The sequence below is a fragment of the Podarcis gaigeae genome, assembly GCF_964106915.1.
Source record: "Podarcis gaigeae genome assembly, chromosome: 1".
NCBI lineage: Eukaryota > Metazoa > Chordata > Lepidosauria > Squamata > Lacertidae > Podarcis > Podarcis gaigeae.
The window spans coordinates 120,925,307-120,944,586 of NC_139678.1; the positions used below are offsets into that span (position 1 = coordinate 120,925,307).

Genomic DNA, 19,280 nt, shown 5'->3' on the forward strand with positions numbered 1-19,280 from the left:
TACTACATCAATACTTTCTGAACTAAAAAATGCAAACTGACACTTCAGTGTCCTGGTTTTCACTTTTTGAAATATGACAACCCTAAGATATATAATCATATAGGAAAAGAGCAATTAAGAGGAAACAAGGCATAGTGTTTAATAAGAGCCCATGAAATATAGAACATGAAATAAAATGCCCAAAGCATTTTGACAAATGACACTTAACAGCCTTCAGATGTGTGAAACACCTTAGTCCCAATGCAACTTGAAATTCTTAAGTCCACGGAGGGCTTCCACACCTTGCCTAGTAACTGCAGCACTAACAGAGGAAGGATCTCACAGAGGTACATCTAGCACAGTGGTTTTTTGCCTCTTGTTGCCATCACTATGCTGGCTACACACTTCGTGCTTTAGTGTTTCAAAAACGCAATATTCATCAATGTACATTCCCCATATGGCTTGTGAGCGTGGGGGTTTGCTGCTTCAGCATGCTCGATGGAGGCAGTTGCATCTGGGAATACATTCAGTACTCCCAGGGCGTCTTAAGCAGTTGATGGACTGTGTCCAGTAGATTCATTACTCCATCAATTTTATCCATGACTTGTGTAACTGTAGCTTTTATTGAGACCTATGAAGGAGAAGTTGCTGGTAGATGGGGCCAAATAAGCACACATTTCAGATCAGTTGAAACTAAAGGTCTCTTGTTCTTAGCTTCAGCTGGATGTAGAATATTCCTACTGGGAATACTTTATTTTAAACACTCCTCCTGTAGAACTCGGAACATTCTGAAGTCCATGGAACATTTTCAGTTGACTGTAAAAGGCACCCAATCTGGGTGATAGTATAGATTAAAACAACAACAACAACAACTGCCTGTCCTCAATTCTGTGAAGTTTCTAGTTCAGCACAGTGTTGTCATGCTTCTTGCATGACTATCAAGGATAAAATCAGCTTGTAAACAAATGGCCTCCTTTTTCGCAGATTTCCCCACCAAAATAACACGTTGCATAAATGGAGAAAGACAAATTCAGTTTGAAAACAGTTGTCAGCTTTTTCCAAGGTGGTGTTGATGCAGGTAAGAAAAAATACATTGCAGATTTGACAAGATTAGATCAGGTTATTTTGGCTGAGCTTGGCGCCCCCCCCCCCAATAGGAGAATCCCATTGGGCCAATTAGTTGCTTTTTAGTGTTCTAAAACATTCAAGGTTCTTTGAACATGGGTCATAGTCTCAAGAACAAAATGTTATTTTCTTAAGAAATGCTGGCATTTTTTTTTAAGTATTCAAATAATTTTGAGTACTATGTTGCTTTTTTGTTTGATATAGTAATCTGATTCCAATCTGAAATTCAATAATTCTGATATGCTAGTCTGATAGAGGTGTTTTAAATAAATTTGCACACTGCTGGGTACTAGAATATCATCATTACTATTCTAGGCAAGTTTTGAGATATTGCTTAATTGCTCACATGTTCATTTCCCATCTCTTGTAGTAGTTCACTATTCTTATTGTAGTGTTCAGCTGAAGAGAGAATATAAATACATTTGTTTAAGCCACCAGGGGGCAGAATATTTCCACTTAATATTTTGTAATGCTGAATTATGCACTTTTTTTTGAATTTGAAGAATATTTGACAGTTAAAGGAAACACAGTAGATTCATTTATAATTATTTCCATTATCTGTCAGTCATGGCTATACTGTGTGTGTGTGTGTGTGTGTGTGTGTGTGTGTGTGTGTGTTTGCTGTAACTACTTCAGTATGTTCTTAAGAACACAGGAAAGTAAAACTAGCATTGTGCCAAATTTTCAGGGGTGAACATTTATTTTTGCACAAAAAAATAGTCGTTTGTTTGAATATTTATGATCCACATTTTCATAAAATGCATAAAGGCAGCTTACAGCATCAAATGCAATAAGATACACCAATTAATATCTGTAAAATGTAATTTAAAACATCAACAAAATAGCAATAGATCGTGGCTTTTGGGTGGCCTGAAATGATCACCCTTATTCTTACTGTTTACATGTTTGTCCACTCTAGCTTCCTTCTTCTCCCGACTGTTTCTTCTTTGGCATTTTTCCTTTAAACAAAGTTTTATTTTTCCGTTGCTTATGTGATTTCAATCAGCAAAGGAATTAAATAGCTGCTGTGGTGATAAAACAGTTCCACGTAGCCAGTTAGTGGCCCTCATACTACCAAAACTCTAAATTGAGGGAAAAGAGGGAGTGTGTCAGTCTATTGATGAGGTAACCAGGCTTATACTCCTTGTCCTGCCATAGTGTACTGCGAGGTTGTAAAACCTCCATTTTAGCACAAAAAGTCTCTGGTCCAGTGACGGGGATTTGCATGTAGGATCTACACTGTAACTAAGGTGTGTGCATACAAGTGCAGGTCTTCATGTGGATGTTGTCTGTCTGCACAGCATTGCTTGCAATGGGTTGCACATCTAGATGCCACATCCTTTTTGACATCCAGGGGTGCATCCCACTGAGAGCAACGTCCTGCAGAACTGCAACATCCACATCTGGATGCGCATCGAATTCACAGTGTGGATCCTGATTTGCAAGTGATGAGGAGAGATGTGAGACAGCTCCCAGGAGCTCACCTTGGATTAACTCAGAAATTACCCCGTCTCTCTCTCTCCTCCCTTAAATCAGAACGTATTGGGTAGTTTTCCCGACCCGGTTAACGGGACTGCCATTTCTGAAAGCCATCCACTTTATCCCTCTCACTGCCGAAACTCCCTTACTTTCACTCATATGCTATGGTGGACAAGGCACTGAAAGCACACAGAGAGAATAGAGATAAAGTTCTCCCAAGGGCTTGTGCAAAAGAAAGAAGGAAGTATGCTTGAGGGTGGGTATTGTGGGAAATGGCTTTTGGAGACAGAAGAGGGCAGCAGAAGCAAGTGGGGGAGGCAAGAATTCTTCTTTGGCTCAGATTTTGAACCAAACTGGAGAAGATTTAAGGGGTTGTAGTGCTAACAAATCTATTGATAAATATTTGGTAGCCTGCTTCCATATACAGTGGTACCTCGGGTTACATACGCTTCAGGTTACATACGCTTCAGGTTACAGACTCCGCTAACCCAGATATAGTACCTCGGGTTAAGAGCTTTGCTTCAGGATGAGAACAGAAATCGTGCTCCGGCGGTGCGGCGGCAGCAGGAGGCCCCATTAACTAAAGTGGTGCTTCAGGTTAAGAACAGTTTCAGGTTAAGAACGGACCTCCGGAACGAATTAAGTACTTAACCCGCGGTACCACTGTAAAGTTCTCCTTAGCTGGATCAGGTTGTTTGCAATAGTTTCATTGCCCTCTTCTGGAGCAGAGTCAGACAAGGAAGACTGGCCCATCTCTCCTGAAAATAGTTCTGGACTTTTTCTCTACCACTGAAGAAACAAACAAACAAAAAATGGCGGTGATACTTTCAGTGGTAACATTTGTGGAACTGTCTCCCCTGGTTTTTGTTTTTTGTTTTGGTTCAGGTGTGGTTGAAAGCACTTTGAAAGTTACACAAAGCACAAGAGAGACCTCATATATTTCTTCTCCTTCGCAGAGACCAAATTCTCAGCTACAACCTTGGCAGAAGGCTTCCAGCTGACCATGTAAGCGGCTATCTTCAGTTCAAGGTAGAGATTACATCTTCGATCCATGAAGGTGAGAGTTTGCAACAAAAACGTGCACATTTGCTGTTGGGTGGAAGGTGTTTCATGTTCAGCCGGTTACCTGTCTTGAGCCGTATTTTGATTTATAGTGCACTATAACTCAGTGTAACCACAGCCGTATGTAAAAGGTGTGTCACTATCCACAAAACCAAATAGCCAGACGGAAACAAAAGAGAGGTGGGGAGGAGGAGGATAGAAATTGAAACCGATGCATCTTAAAGAATCTCAATTCGCCCCACTCTCCCAGTCTGTATCTTGTTAATCACTCCACCCCTTTCCACTAAATAGCAAAATTATGCCTTTACACTCCTCCTAACCAGATCCTTCCAAATTATTGCCCACCAAGGCTGTACACAGACAAATGCAGGGCTACACCTTCCATTTTATAATCTCTTGTATCTGATTACAGCCATGTTGATAAGATACCCTATTTATTTACATTTATATAACTTATGTGCCTAGCTTTATTACATTACTTTATTTTACTGTTCATTTCTGAGAGTAATCCTTGTCTGACCATTTCCTCACTTCCTTAACAATTGCTGTTGCGCTCTAGTATGCCTAGATAGCTCTACGTATCTAGCAAGCTTTGATTTTTGTTAAGAAAAGCTACTGGCGTCGCCTCTTAGCTCCCATTTTAAGTACATAATACTCCCAAATCTAACATTCTCAGGTGGGGGAAAATAGAGTGAAACATAGACTGCTAATTTTTTGGAGCAGGGCCCTTTCATATAAAACATATTCTGTAGAGTACTTCAATGGTGCTGTATGAATCTATAAATTAATGTTTTTAAAGTTTTCTTTCTATTTATTTAGGGAATGTGGATCTAATGCTATATTCACAGGCTGTTCATTTTATGTTGCAATAAAATTGAAAGCTCGAGCTGATATGAAACCTTTTATCTATTTTAGAAGCACGTGGTACAGAATGTGCTTCTGGCTTTCCTGCTTTTTTTATATAAATCAGGCAGTGTTTATATTACCGTTTTGTAAAAAGCTCACACCCACATTGCTATATGTCAATGTGTGGTTACGTGCTAAGCCTAAGTTCATGTACAAGAGCATGCAAGTCAGAAAAGCGGTTAAGTGTCTTTTCTTGAGCACCATACACGCTCCAGAACTTGTTTTGAAAGAACTGACAGCATTGCAGGAATTTTCATGATGGTATATTTCAGAAGATTAGTTGTCCTTCCCCCACCCCACCCCCGCACAACATCACCAATTTTTAAAATGATCCTGCGGAAGAAAGCTGCAGTGAGTCTGTATATACTCTCTGTGTAGCTATCTGCCCCACCTGGTTCCCTAGCTGCCCCACTGTGACTTGGATCTGCCTTCCCATGAGTACTGTATGTCTCTAGTTCCCCATAAATCCCCCTGATTTCTAATGTACAACCTGAGCCCCAAACTGAGATATCCTTTGAGATATTCTCACACCACAGCTGCCCATCTACCTGTTCCCCAAAGGTGTTAACAGTGCCTTTCATGCATGCAGCTGAACTTCATCGGCTGTGCCAGGCAACCTGTCGGTCAAAGCTGCCTGGGTTCAAAGACCTTAAATACAGAGCATAGCGGTTTTATTATTCGCCTTTCACCTTTGACCAACCAAAGGCGTTACGTGCTGTTTCTGCACGTAGTGTCAATTCTGCCTTTGTGAGCAATAGCCTTCCATAGGTTAACTAGATGTTTAATGTTTGTTTTTGTTTTCCTTTAAGCACCATTCTGTCTTTTCCTCTGGTCTCTTAATCTTATTTTTTATTTAAAAAAATTGGCAAGGTTTTGGAAAGGACATTGGTTACAAGCTCAAAAAACATTGTCTTTTTACCATCAAAACTACCGTATTTTTTGCTCTATAAGACTCACTTTTTCCCTCCTAAAAAGTAAGGGGAAATGTGTGTGCGTCTTATGGAGCGAATGCAGGCTGCGCAGCTATCCCAGAAGCCAGAACAGCAAGAGAGATCGCTGCTTTTGCTGCGCAGCGATCCCTCTTGCTGTTCTGGCTTCTGAGATTCAGAATATTTTTTTCCTTGTTTTCCTCCTCCAAAAACTAGGTGCGTCTTATGGTCTGGTGCGTCTTATAGAGCGAAAAATACGGTAATGGGCAAGAAAACTGCTTTGCTCTTTCAGTGATGAGGAGGCACTACCTGGATGTTCTCTCAACCAGGGCAAATAACTGGCTCATAGCCGAGCTGTCCCTCACAGCCAGCAGCCAGGAGGTAAAGAAGACTGTGGTGGCAACCTATTGAATGCTTCTTGCTCAGCTGGTCACCCTGACGTGGCAGTTGTGGTACAACTGGCTTCCATACCTGCTGTCACAATATTTTCATTTCTGCTGCCCACACTCTAAACTGGTGGAGCAGTGAACTTCAAGAGCTCGTACATGTCATTAGATTTATGGCCCCATATCCATTGTGAAAGGTGGGGAGAGGCTTAAAGAAATATAACATCTTCATCCAAACCAGTTGGCATAAACATCCCATACATGCTGCTAACATAAACCTGAACTTGCCTCACTTTCCCCACCAAGAAAAATACCTGCCCCCAAAGTTTAGTGTTTTTACTCAGGTGTGTACTCCAGTGTGTCTCCTGGGGTTGTGAGTCTCCTCTGGGTTATATCCTGAAAGACCTACGTTGGCTCCCAGTACGTTTCCGAGCACAATTCAAAGTGTTGGTGCTGACCTGTAAAGCCCTAAATGGCCTCAGCCCAGTAAACCTGAAGCAGCGTCTCCACCCCCATCGTTCAGCCCGGACACTGAGATCCAGGTCTGAGGGCCTTCTGGCGGTTCCCTCACTGCAGGAAGTGTCGTTAAAGGGAACCAGGCAGAGGGCCTTCTCGGTGGCATGCACTCCATTCAGATGTCAAAGAAATAAACAACTACAGCGGACACTCGGGTTGTGAACGTGATCTTTGTGGGAGGCATATTGGCAACCCGCAACGCTCGCAACCTTCAGCTCTCGCAACCTGCAGTGCCGTGTCTGCGTATGCGCAGGTAGCAATTTGGTGTTTCTACGCATGCGCTAGCGCCAAAACCCAGAAGTAACCTGTTCCAGTACTTCCAGTTTCAGCATGTTGCGCAAACCGAAAATGCACAACCTAAAGTGTCTGTAACCCCCCAGGTATAATGACTGTATCTGACTTTTAGAAGACATCCGAAGGCAGCCCTGTTTAGGGAAGTTTTTAATGTTTGATCTTCTATCGTATTTTTAATATTCTGTTGGGAGCTGCCCAGAGTGGCTGGGGAAACCCGCCATATGGGTGGGGTATAAATAATAAATTATCATTATATCACTAGTCATTCTTTGCGTTTTTCATTGTAGATTCTTCACCGGAAGCTGTGGGGACGCTGCTAGGAGTAAACTCTGTAAACGGAGATTTAGGGAGTCCTTCTGACGATGAAGATGTTCCTGCAGGGCATCATGACCCACCTCCAGTTTGCTCAAACGGCCCGATCCTTGAGGAATCAACTGGAGATGCCATCACAAGGCATTCCCTCAGGACTAGTACAGCTCTGGAAACAGACCAGGAAGATCTGACTTCTGCAGCTTCCAGGTCATCTCCTCCCAGAGGCCGCCAGGACTCCCTGAACGACTACTTGGATGCAATAGAGCAAAGCAGTCACTCTAGGACTGGGACGTCCGTTTGCAACGAGCGAACTGTTGGGCCATCCCCAAAATTGAGGAGCAGCTTCCCTACCGACACTAGGCTTAATGCTATGCTTCACATTGACTCCGATGAAGAGGAGCATGAATACCACCAAGGTTTGGGGTTCCAGCCATTGCTGGATGACGACGATGGCGGCGGGTTAGTCATGCTGAATGGTGCTGCCAGGAACGCTGAAGTGACTTGCTTAAACTGTTCGCCGAGCCAAACCGCACAAAGCCAGGGGGGCCTCGAGGAAAGCGAGAGAGCTCCAGAAGAGGAAATGCCCTTGCAACCTTCTGATGGCCAGCAGGAGACCTCTGAAGGGCTTCCTGAAGCAGAGCAGGCAGGAGAAGAAACTGAAAATCCTCAAGAGCCTCAGGATGACGGACCAGTTGACCCACCTGGCAGTGAAATTTGTATCCCCCAAGAGGCAGAACAGCAGCCTGCCACGGAGATGGACACAGGAGCTCCCGAGTCTGCTCCTGCAGGCAGAAGAGAAATTAGGGAGGCTGAATCCGTCGACCAGGGATCAGAACCTTCTCAGTTTTCATCAGAAACTGAGCCGAGCGACGCAGCCCGTACGGAGAGTGTAAGCGAATCAAGCACTAGGCCGGAGGGAGAAAGTGATGTGGAAGGGGCCGACGGCTCGTGCAATGAAGGCACGGCTCCCCGACTCTCGTCCGTCGACACGCAGTGCTCTTCCTTTGAAAGCGCCCGGTTTCCTGAGACGCCGGCCTTTTCTCCCCAGGAGGAGGAAGAGGGAGCTTGCGCCATGGCTGCTGCCAGCAGCGATCCCACCCCGGAGACCCAGGAAGTTGTGTGCACTCAGGCCTCTTTGCCCGCAGTGAACATACCGAGCGCTCCGGAGGAGGGGCAGCTGCCTGAAGCCAGCGGGCTACAGGATGGAGATGAGGCCGAGGAGATCTGGCAGAGGAGGCAGAGCCTGCAGGCTGCAGCTGCACGTGGTCAGCTTCAGGAGGAAGGAGCTGCAGGGGTGCAGGCTGCTTGCGAGGGAGATGCTGCCCAGGTGGATGGAGCCACGGGAGGTAATGATTGTGAGAGCAGACTGCTTGATTATGTGCCTTGCTGAGTCCATCTGTATGTTGTATTTGCCCTCCCACCTCACCTCATTTCATTCTACAGATAGGTAGCCGTGTTGGTCTGCCATAGTCAAAACAAAATAAAAAAATTCCTTCCAGTAGCACCTTAAAGACCAACTAAGTTAGTTCTTGGTATGAGCTTTCGTGTGCATGCACACTTCTTCAGATACACTGAAACAGAAGTCACCAGACCCTTCTATATAGTGAGAAGGTGGGGAGGGGTATTACTCAGAAGGGTGGTGGGAATGGGTAAGACCTATCCTGTAAGACCTATTGCAGTCGGAATGGGTGATTGGCAGATAGCTGTGATGAGCCTGTTGACGCCTCTTAACGACTGCAATAGGTCTTACAGGATAGGTCTTACCCATTCCCACCACCCTTCTGAGTAATACCCCTCCCCACCTTCTCACTATATAGAAGGGTCTGGTGACTTCTGTTTCAGTGTATCTGAAGAAGTGTGCATGCACACGAAAGCTCATACCAAGAACTAACTTAGTTGGTCTTTAAGGTGCTACTGGAAGGAATTTTTTTATTTCATTTCATTCTGTGATGGACTCAGTTTACAGTGCAGAGTAGTCATTAGCTATCTCAAACGCGTGAATTACGTTTTGGATAATAAAACGTTGCATCCAGCAGCATCAGCAGACCTTATTTATTTATATTTTTTTGAGAATATGCATGCAGATAATTAACCACTTGTGCAAAGGCTCTCACACCCCTTCAGGGTTTTCTCCCTTTCGTTGAGAAACCTAGACATGCTCAGAAGTGTGTGGGTGTGTAAGTTACGTGCTATTGTTTTGCTGTTCTAGCCTCCCATCTACTTATCTTACTTTTCCTATCTGTCAAATTACTGTTTTCTCAAACTTCGGTCACCAGCTGTTGTTGCACTACAACTCCCATCATTCCCGTCCCTTGACCTTGGTGTCTGGGACTGATGAGAGTTGTAATCCAACAATAGCAGGAAGGTTTGGGATTCATAGACCAAGAGGTCCCTGTGTGAGAGCTCTCATGGAGTGACGAGCAAGGTCTTCAGGTTTTGGCCAGTGGCTTTGAGTAGAAGGCAGTTCATGCAACTGACCTTCCTCCATTCATCTTTCCCTTCAGTAGCCTCTGCACTCCCACAAAACCTTTCCAGGGGGTAATTGGAACTCGGGTTCTGTGTGAGGGTTTCTCACAGGCATCTGGGCTGCCATTGTGAGAACAGGATGTTAGGCTAGATGGGCCATTGGCCTGATCCAGTAGGCTCTTCTTACATTCCTAGTGCACAGTGTGGATGGTGTCCTACAGAGCATCAGGAGGGTGGGTGACTTTCCTGAAACTGAAACCCTGTATCAGTGAAGCTGTGCCTCCATTGAATAAAACCCCAGATCTTCCAATTTTTCAAATTCTGTGCTGATGGGCAGTTTGCATGTATTGTGTGTGTGTGTGTGTCTGTGTGTGTGTGTGTGTGTGTGTGTGTGAGAGAGAGAGAGAGAGAGAGAGAGAGAGAGAGAGAGTCTGCTATAAATCTGCACTGTCTATTCTGTGACAATTTGGAGAACGACGGCATGTCGTTCAGAAAAGGAGACCATTGGGTGATCATTTCATTTTGTATTTCCTTTGGAACATCTAAAGCAGGGTTTCCCAAACTTGGGTCTCCAGCTGTGGTTTTTTTGGACTACAACTCTCACCTCCCTAGCTAGCAGGCCCAGTGGTCAGGGGTGGTGGTAATTGCAGTCCAGAAACAGCTGGAGACCCAAATTTGGGAAACCCTGATATAAAGTGTGACACCGTTCGTGTTTCAGTTGAAAATTGTTAGTGAAACAGCTTCTTTGTCTTTTAGGTTCCCAAACTAATGGGCACCAGCCTCTTAGAACTCTTCCCTCGGTTCGCCAGGACGTTAGTCGCTATCAGAGAGTGGATGAGGCCCTGCCACCAAGTGAGAAGCTTCTCCTTATTAATTCCCAGGATTTCAGGGTATATGCCCCCACAAAAGGGGAAAGCGCTGCTGTAGATTTCCAAAAAAGCGCTGTCTCTGAGAGAACCAGAAGTTGTGTGTGAAACATGCCACATTTTGTTTCACCAGGCTCAAAAAATGCAAATGGATGTGCTTAAAGCTATTTGCTTCCATGTCCCTGGAGATGCCGCTTCTGTTGTGATGTCCTCCCCAGTGGAAATCGAATTGTTTCATAGGGACATAGGAAGCTGCTTTTATAACAGGTTAGATTATTGTTCATCTAGCTCAGTACTGTCTACTTTGACTGGCTGCCACTCTCTGGGGTCTCAAGCAAAGGCCTTTTTCGACATTTGCTACTAGATCCCTCCAATGGGAGAGGCCAGAGATGGAATCTGAGACCTTCAGCACACACAACTTGTGTGTTCTAACACTGAGCTACCTCCTTTTTCACTGGGTATGGAGCTCATTCCATAGAGTCTCTAAATCAGTAACTCCCAAACATTGCATCAAGACACATAAGTGAGTCACAAGAGGATCGCTAGTCTGCCATGAGGAATAAATCCATGAAATAACGGAAAGCTCCTGAGTACAGAGGAGTCTACATGCTAGGTCTCAGCATGATTCAGCTTTAAGCTGTGTTTTCAGATTTCTGCTGCATTGGGTGTAATGAGGAAAAGGCTGCTGATTTTGCCTTTTAGGTAAAGGTAAAGGGACCCCTAACCATTAGGTCCAGTCGTGGCCGACTCTGGGGTTGCGGCGCTCATCTCGCTTTATTGGCTGAGGGAGCCGGCGTACGGCTTCCGAATCATGTGGCCAGCATGACTAAGCTGCTTCTGGCAAACCGGAGCAGTGCATGGAAACACCGTTTACCTTCCCGCTGGAGCGGTACCTATTTATCTACTTGCACTGGTGTGCTTTCGAACTGCTAGGTTGGCAGGAGCAGGGACTGAGCAACGGGAGCTCACCCCGTTGCGGGGATTCGAACCGCCAACCATCTGATCGGCAAGTCCTAGGCTCTGTGGTTTAACCCACAGCACCACCCACGTCCTGTGATTTTGCCTTTTGCAGAATGCCAAAAAAAGAAAATAAGGATACTAGCTAGCAGAGGTTTTTGGAGGCACTGCTTTTAAATACCCGATCCCTTGTGTTTTACAATGCGTCTTCTTACCTTAGATTGGGAGGCACGCATTGACAGTCACGGGAGGATATTCTACGTGGACCACGTGAACAGGACGACAACGTGGCAACGTCCCACAGCTCCCCCAGCCCAACAGATCCTTCAGCGTTCCAACTCCATACAGCAAATGGAGCAACTGAATCGCAGGTGACTATTATTCAAATTGGCTGTTATATATGCAGGTTTTTTTAAAAATATATTTCCTGCCATGTACCATTATTCTGAACGAAGAAGAAGAAGAAGAAGACGATCAGACATCAGTGTTTCAAATCAAAAAACTTTGCCTGGTTGGGAATAACTTACACCATATGTAAGGTTTGTTGTTAATCCAGAAATAATGACCTTCCAGTCTGTAAATAAGCATGCAAGATATGTTACGGTGAAGGGGAGGGGTGAGTTTCATGTTTTCTTAGCTCTTGAAAGGCAACTTCTGTTTCCGACCACCGGGGATGGGGGCGCCACTTGAAAAGGTGTGAAGATATTGATGGAGATTTCCAGAATTATTTTATAATATTGACGTTTTATGTACAGCGGCAACCCGGCACTGGGGATGGAAGGTGGGAAGTGAGTGTGCCCTTGATGAGCTGCTTTTGCCCTTGATGGCGATGATGTCATGTAGCTAAATCGCAGTTGGCTATGTGGATCTTTGATGTCAACCTGTTCACTACTTGATTCCTGATAGGCTAGGATCATGTCATGAAGAAGTTCTCAAGTTAAAAAGAAAAAGGAAAAAAATGATTTGTGCTGGACTACTCCCTGCACCCCCAACCCCAGGCCTGATCCCTAAAAGCCCGAGGGAAAGCCATTTAACTATTTAACTTCTGGTTTCGGCTGTGTATCAGTGTGTTGAGTGTGCTGGAGTCTCTGATGTATTTATTGGGTACCATACATAATACCAGTCTTGGAACTTCAGGTACCAGAGCATTCGACGGACAATGACTAATGACAGACCGGAGGAGCACCCAAATCCTATGGACGGAGCTGGAGAGGACGCAGATTTCCAGCAGCCTAATGCAGGTAAGGCCCCATTTAGTGCCACACTTCTCCTTTGTTGGTTTTTTTTATATTTCATTATGCTTCTATGCCACCTGTCCCAACGGTGTTCTCCAGGCCAAGGACCAAAAACTGAACTAGTGGGCCCTTTTGAGAAAGTGCCGTGGTTGCCAGTCACAAAATGGTTGCTGTGGAAGGGGCGTGGTATAACACACTATTGGAGCCCCAACAACAGCCTTATGGTTAACGTGGGAAGTTGGCTATTTCCTGCTGGCCTGATTATGGATATCACACAACAAACACACACACACACACACAGTTGTTGTCCAATCACAACAGGACGCATATCTCAGAACCAGGAAAAATATAGCCACGTCACTCCCATTTCACAGAAATCTCTTAGAAGATACCGTATTTTTCCGTGTATAAGACTAGGGTTTTTTTCTTTAAAAAATATGCTTAAAATTCTTATACACGGATACAATCTCCTCCCATTTTCTTAATTTGGAGTCCCCCAAAACAAGGGGCGTCATACACGGTGTGTGTGTGTGTGTGTGTGTGTGTGTGTGTGTGTTATACTTGCACATTTTGCCCCATAACGTTCTTTCTAGGAGTGCAAGATACTTTCTTTTTAAAAAGAAAGAAAGAATGAAACCTCACAGTTTGAGGCATCGGCCTATGGGCACCGCTGGAAGACTCCACAAGTAGCATGTTGTCCACTAGCACCGGGTTGGTGATCCCTGCTTCTAGACAGTGCATAGTACATCAAACTCAAAAACATCATAGCGAATTTACCGATAAAACAATGGTAGAAGACATGACAAACTGCAGTTAAAATAAAGCAAAAGCTTCCTAATTTCTCATACTTGGCTGCATAGGAAGAGGGGAATAGGGAATGAGTGAGTCGCAAGGCTTGCCTAGGTTCTTTTCTGCTCATGCACAGCCTAAACCATTCTTTACCGCGACACAGTAATACAAAAGCAGTTCAGTTTTGCAAACCTTGTGCTGCAAACAATACCAATTCTACATTTAAAAGGTACATTTGAAATAAATGCAACCATTTAAGTGATTCATTTTGTAGCAGGCATGTGAGGTCAAAAGGACAAAAAGTGTGGCTCACCCAAAGAGCCGTAGCAAAAGTTTGTGACGTTAATCCTGGATTTCCATCTCCGTGGGTTCATTTACTTACTTACTTACTTTTTTTTTTCTTTTGGCATAATAAATGTCAGCAGCAAAACCTGCTTTTCCACATCATGCAACCACACCTTGCTGTAGTGGCTATCCAGATTTATTTAAAAGTATAATATATATAGTAGTGTAAACTGCAGCTGGTTAAGCTGATTTCATCTTTGCAATGGCCTGTAGTGAATTCATTGGGTTGATAAGAACTTGGTGAATTTTTATCACTTCTATTCTCCTTTAACTCCTGCCCCTCCCTCTCCTCTCCTCTCCTCTCCTCTTTCTTTCCAGCTGGAATATCCTTATTTTACCACTCACCCCCATTTTTAAGCTTAATACGATTCCACCCAGTTGCTTATGGTTGGGTTCTGCAATAATAATAATAACAATAACCCTATTATTATCATATATAATGCACTCTCACGTATTAAAAACCAGACCTGGTTGGTTTTTTTTAATAGTGTTATGCATTTTTAATAGTAAGTAAAAAGCAGACTTGTAAAGTACAGGGAAAACATTAGTGTTTCAAAATCTGATTGTTTCCCCGCCCTCAAGGTCTGATTGTTATAGACCGGCTGGTGTTCATTATTCACCTGAAATAAGGATCCAACAAGCATTCTTTCGGTTGCCTATTTAATTTCAAAACTGTTACAGTTAAGTATGAACGAGAAAAGAGTATTCTATAACAAAAGTAAAGGAATTCTACCTAATTCTTAGTATGCCCCTTGGAGGACCTTAAGGTCCATAAATAACAAAACTTTGGAGGCCCTGAGCCTCAAGGAGGTTAGATTGGTCTCAGCTAGGGCCAGGGCCTTTTCAGCCCTGGCCCCAACTTGGTGGAACGCTCTGTCACAAGAGACCAGGGCCCTGCGGGATTTGACATCCTTCCGCAGGGCCTGCAAGACGGAGCTGTTCTGCCAGGCTTTCGGCTTAGACTCACTCTGACCCCTTATATGGGATTTGGTATAAATTCCCCTCTCCCCCCCCCTTTTTTTTTTGCTGGCCCATGTAGGACCAGCATGGATACCTGGCTCAGGTGAATATCTGATGTTTCCTCCCTTTATGGTCTAGATTTATGGGCTACTACTAAAATGAGGCTGCATTTTAAGCTGTATTTTAATTAACTGCTTTTGTTTGTTTGTTTGTTTTCCCCCTATTATTTTTTATTGTCATTTATATTTGGTGTTAGCCGCCCTGAGCCCGGCCCTGGCTGGGGAGGGTGGGGTATAAATAAATTTATTTATTTGTTGTTGTTGTTGTTTACAATGCTGAAGCCTTTGCACTAATTCATGGCTATGTCCATTTGTCAGATTTCCGAAGGGAGAATGTGCTGCCTCATTCTACCTCCAGATCCAGGCTTACTCTGCTGCTACAATCTCCCCCTGTGAAATTCCTTATCAGCCCAGAATTCTTCACAGTGCTGCATTCTAACCCTGTGAGTAGTCGGCGCAATTATACCCGTACACAAACACTTGCAGGGATGTGAAGGGTTTCCATTTCCAGTATTATGAGAGCGATGGCAGGTGAGAGCTGCCACAAAATGTTGCAGCGCGGCGTGCTCCCTATTCAGGATTCTAGTTCCCACCCACAACAGTGAGTCAGTGTTCCATGCCCACTGAACACAATCCGTCTTCACTGGGTTCTTTTTGAGGTGTGGGTGTCTCTCTCTTAAGGTTTTTCTGAGTCTGGCAATAGCTCCATCTTATGTGTGGGTACATTTAGGCTACATAAGCACTCTCCCCCTCAATATTGGGTTGGGCAGAATTGGGGTCTACTGGCAGGCATCTGGTGGTTTGCAGTAGACTAGTAACTCCCCATTATCTAGCAATAGCGGCGAGAATAACAAAAACACCCCCTCCGCCCCCATTATACTGCTGAAATTGGGAAGGCTTGGGATAACCAGGAATGTGTTTTTATGTTGGAGAACTGTGAGCTCAGCTCATTTCCTGCATTCAAAACAAATCCCTGGGTTTAGCAGCTGTTCAGAGACACCATGTCCTTTATCCTGCAAGTGAATGCCTTTCACCACTGGCTTCAATTGGTGAAGTTCAGGGTTATAGTAAAAAAAAAACTCAGAGAAGCTTTCATAAGGCTGGAGCCTGCCCTCCCCTGGTATGTAAGATAATTATTTTAATTGCTTTTGTTCTTGGTTTCTTTATTAAGCATTTTGTGTTTATTATCTTGTATTTTTATGTTGTGAACCGCCCTGAGATATGCATACTTAATAAATAATAATAACACACATAAGCCATTTTCACTAAGGTAACAATTACGAAAAGCATTTGTTGAATCAAGTTGTGATCATATTGCGTATTTCTTATGTATTGTAAAATGTTGTGAGGAGGGGAAAGAATAGAAGAACAGGATAAACTGCTGAGAGAGGAGACCTGTGCACAGCAACACACACCTATCACACTGGTTTTTGTGGGATTCCAGAAGAGGGAAGTTTGCAACACCATGAAAACAGTTTCTCCTGGAGTAGAAGCAAAATGACCCATATCCATTACTGCAGTGTAACGCTAACGCTCCTTGGTGTTCCAGATCCTCAGGTCCAACTGGAATGGATAAGTTAGTAGCTGCCTATGGAAATCATGTGGTAACTTACTCCCTTGGTTTTTGTATAAACAGATCCCAAGGAGTTTGCTGTTTGGACTAAGGTTCTATGGTAGCACCCTGCATTTCACACTGGTATACAGTGGTACCTCTCGTTGCGGACACGATCCGTTCCGGGGTGCCGTTCTCACCCCGAAAAGTCCGCAACTAGCACGGTGCTTCTGCGCAAGCTCAGATCATGATAGAGTGCTTCTGCACATGTGCGAAGCATGCAGAACACTTCTGTGCATACGCAAAGCATGCAGAACGCTTCTGCATGTGTGCGAAGCATGCAGAATGCTTCTGCGTGTGCGTGCGTGGCGAAACCCGGGACAACACAAGGTATGACTGTAATAGTTTCGGAGATTGTAGAGCTGACCATATTCAAATTAAGACCACATTCAGAGAAGCCTTCATGATTGTAAAACCCTAAGCCATTGGAAATTGGGCAAAGAGCTTCATCTCATGTACAGGAGTGTTCCAAGGCAGTTGAGGGAAAGGGTTTAATCAGGGTAGGGTGGCAGAGAAAGAGTCAATGTAGAGAAAAAGACATTTCAACTGTTTTTCGTTCTCAGTCTTTCCTATTGTAAAGTGCAGAGTTATGACCTCTTCCTAACAGAAATGCAGTTACTGAAAGACAAGAGGCAGGCGTTAATGTGCTCTGGGGATCCCCAAGGGATACTGCAATAGAATTTTTTAACCTTAAGGAGACATCCCTCCCTTCTCAAAACAGCTCAGTGAGGGCTGAGCATGGTGAGTGGTCATAGGATGCTGAGTGCCTTTTGGGGAAAGGATTTGAAAACTGGTCAAGAGGGTGGAGTGAGCTTCCTGTAAGTCTTCGGTGGAGCATGGAACATTAACACAGAACAGGAGAACACAGAACATTAACACAGAACACTGCAACACTTTGTTGCGGGTCCCACTTTTTAATTTGTTAAGTGGGATATTAATAATAACCTAAGCACCAGCTTCTGTGTTTGGGTGGGGTATTTCATTATTTATTCATATGATGTTGTTGTATGTTGAAATAAAATAACAACAACAATTTTCAGTAATTGTTAATGGGTTCAGAAACAGAAATTATATTTTCGTCTCCTATGTGTCTGATTGAGGTTGTACCTGAACCCCTCCTGCTGGTGCTTGACATGACAGTTTTAAAAAGCCTCTAGGTGAATTTTAAAATGACCCAGCGGTAGATCTAGCAAGCCCAGGAGGAATTGCTGCTTATACAAGATGAATGACAAAACTCTTAAGGCCCCCTTTATCCAGCCTTCCGAGGCTTGCGTAGACATTCAAAGCCTAACGCTTAGCTTCCGAAAATAATTGTCTTTGTTTCTTCTTCCCCTCCCACTGTCCAGAGTGCCTACCGCATGTTTACAAACAATACGTGTCTGAAGCACATGATCACCAAAGTCCGGCGGGATACCCACCATTTCGAGCGCTACCAGCATAATCGAGATTTGGTGGGCTTCTTGAATATGTTTGCCAACAAGCAGCTCGAGTTGCCGAGGGGCTGGGAAATGAAGCACGATCATCAGGGCAAGGTAACAAATATAAAGAACTAGCTTGTAAATTAAACCAGTGTTAGACTTCTGTTCTCTTGATCCGAATACTGATGAAATTGAGGAAGCTGCTCTGGCCGAGCCAGATATTCGTGCTTTCCGTCCTCCACCCAAATAGGAGAATGATGGTTCCAGTTTGCTGTGTTCTCAGTGATCTTCTCCCTAACATGCTAGTTTCCATGGCAGCATTTCGGTGTCATGCTAAACCCAGAGGTAGCCAACATTGGGGCACTCCAGATGTTGTGGAAGACAACTAACCATCTTAATTGGCTGGGCCTGATGGGAGCTGTTTACTATCCCTGCACTAAACTATACTTTTAAATGAGATGGGGAAACTGTCTGGATGTTGCTGGGCTACAACTCCCATCATCCATAACCGTTGACTTTGCTTGTTGGGGTTTATGGGAGTTGGAGTCTCAACAACATCTAGAGGGCCACAGGTTCCCCAGCCCTAGTTTAAACCATGAAGTGATCCTAGGTAAGCTTTGAGCTTCTCATCTCAGCCACACCAAGTTGGCTTGTTTCAAACAAACTATAGCTAACATTGACAGTTTGTTGGTTTGGATAGAATGTTTTAACTGTAAGGAAACACAGAAGCAAAGATTTTTATCCTTATCCTTCTGGCCATGCAGAAGGAGAGGGGAGAGAGTGCACTTGAGCCCAAGGCTCACCCAGGATTATTTATGTCACACTATACTCTGGCCACATGACCCGGAAGCTGTACGCCGGCTCCCTCGGCCAATAAAGCGAGATGAGCGCCGCAACCCCAGAGTCGGTCACGACTGGACCTAATGGTCAGGGGTCCCCTTTACCTTTTTATACTATGGTTGAGCAAGATATACAAGTACAGCTTATGTTGGACTTAAAATAATTTCAAAGTGTAAATGTAATTTCTATTCCAATACCCCAGCTAAGGGACACCAATTGGTGTCAGCTTTCAAAGGAGATTAGACAAATTCAGTCTAAGTCTAGTAGGGATGGCTACCTGCTACCTCTGGGGTAGGGATGAATGGATCTTCCAGTTTCGGTTCTCTTGATGTCTCATTTCTTCCAATCTTAAATTCAGTCCTCCAGGTTTTTGTAGCAAATAAAAAAAAAATCCTCATGGAAATTGTTCAATATTTTAGTGTGAATTTCTCCTAATGAACACATTTTTTGTATGCGGTTTTGACAAATGTACACATTTTAAAAGCATTTCCCCCCTAGTATAATGCATGTTTCTATGTTATTTTCACCAGCATGTGCGTTTTTATATACACTTTACCCCAGTAGATTCATTTTTGTACACATTACTTGGTTGGATAGCTGCTTTGCAAAATTCAGAGTAGTGTGAATTTTGAAGGATACCTGTGCTTCAGTTATGTTTTGGAAAGTGCAGATTAGATTGATTTACCTTCAAATGTGAACTGAATCCAATTTTACCCCATCCTTACTTTAGGGGTGTGAGAGAGAA

At 44.0% G+C, this 19,280-nt stretch overlaps 1 protein-coding gene across 7 annotated transcripts in view; it reads left to right on the top strand.

The window, feature by feature from the left end:
• The window catches only part of HECW2 (HECT, C2 and WW domain containing E3 ubiquitin protein ligase 2), a 179,211-nt gene that overhangs the window by 99,928 nt on the left and 60,003 nt on the right, over positions 1-19,280 (top strand). For all 7 annotated transcript variants that reach the window (XM_083703869.1, XM_083703870.1, XM_083703865.1 and 4 more), the window contains 7 exons: positions 3,540-3,640; positions 6,964-8,334; positions 10,211-10,306; positions 11,498-11,648; positions 12,415-12,518; positions 14,984-15,108; positions 17,624-17,809. In XM_083703869.1, coding sequence (XP_083559995.1) covers positions 3,540-3,640; positions 6,964-8,334; positions 10,211-10,306; positions 11,498-11,648; positions 12,415-12,518; positions 14,984-15,108; positions 17,624-17,809 — 2,134 coding nt within the window. The remainder of the gene's footprint in view (positions 1-3,539; positions 3,641-6,963; positions 8,335-10,210; positions 10,307-11,497; positions 11,649-12,414; positions 12,519-14,983; positions 15,109-17,623; positions 17,810-19,280) is intronic.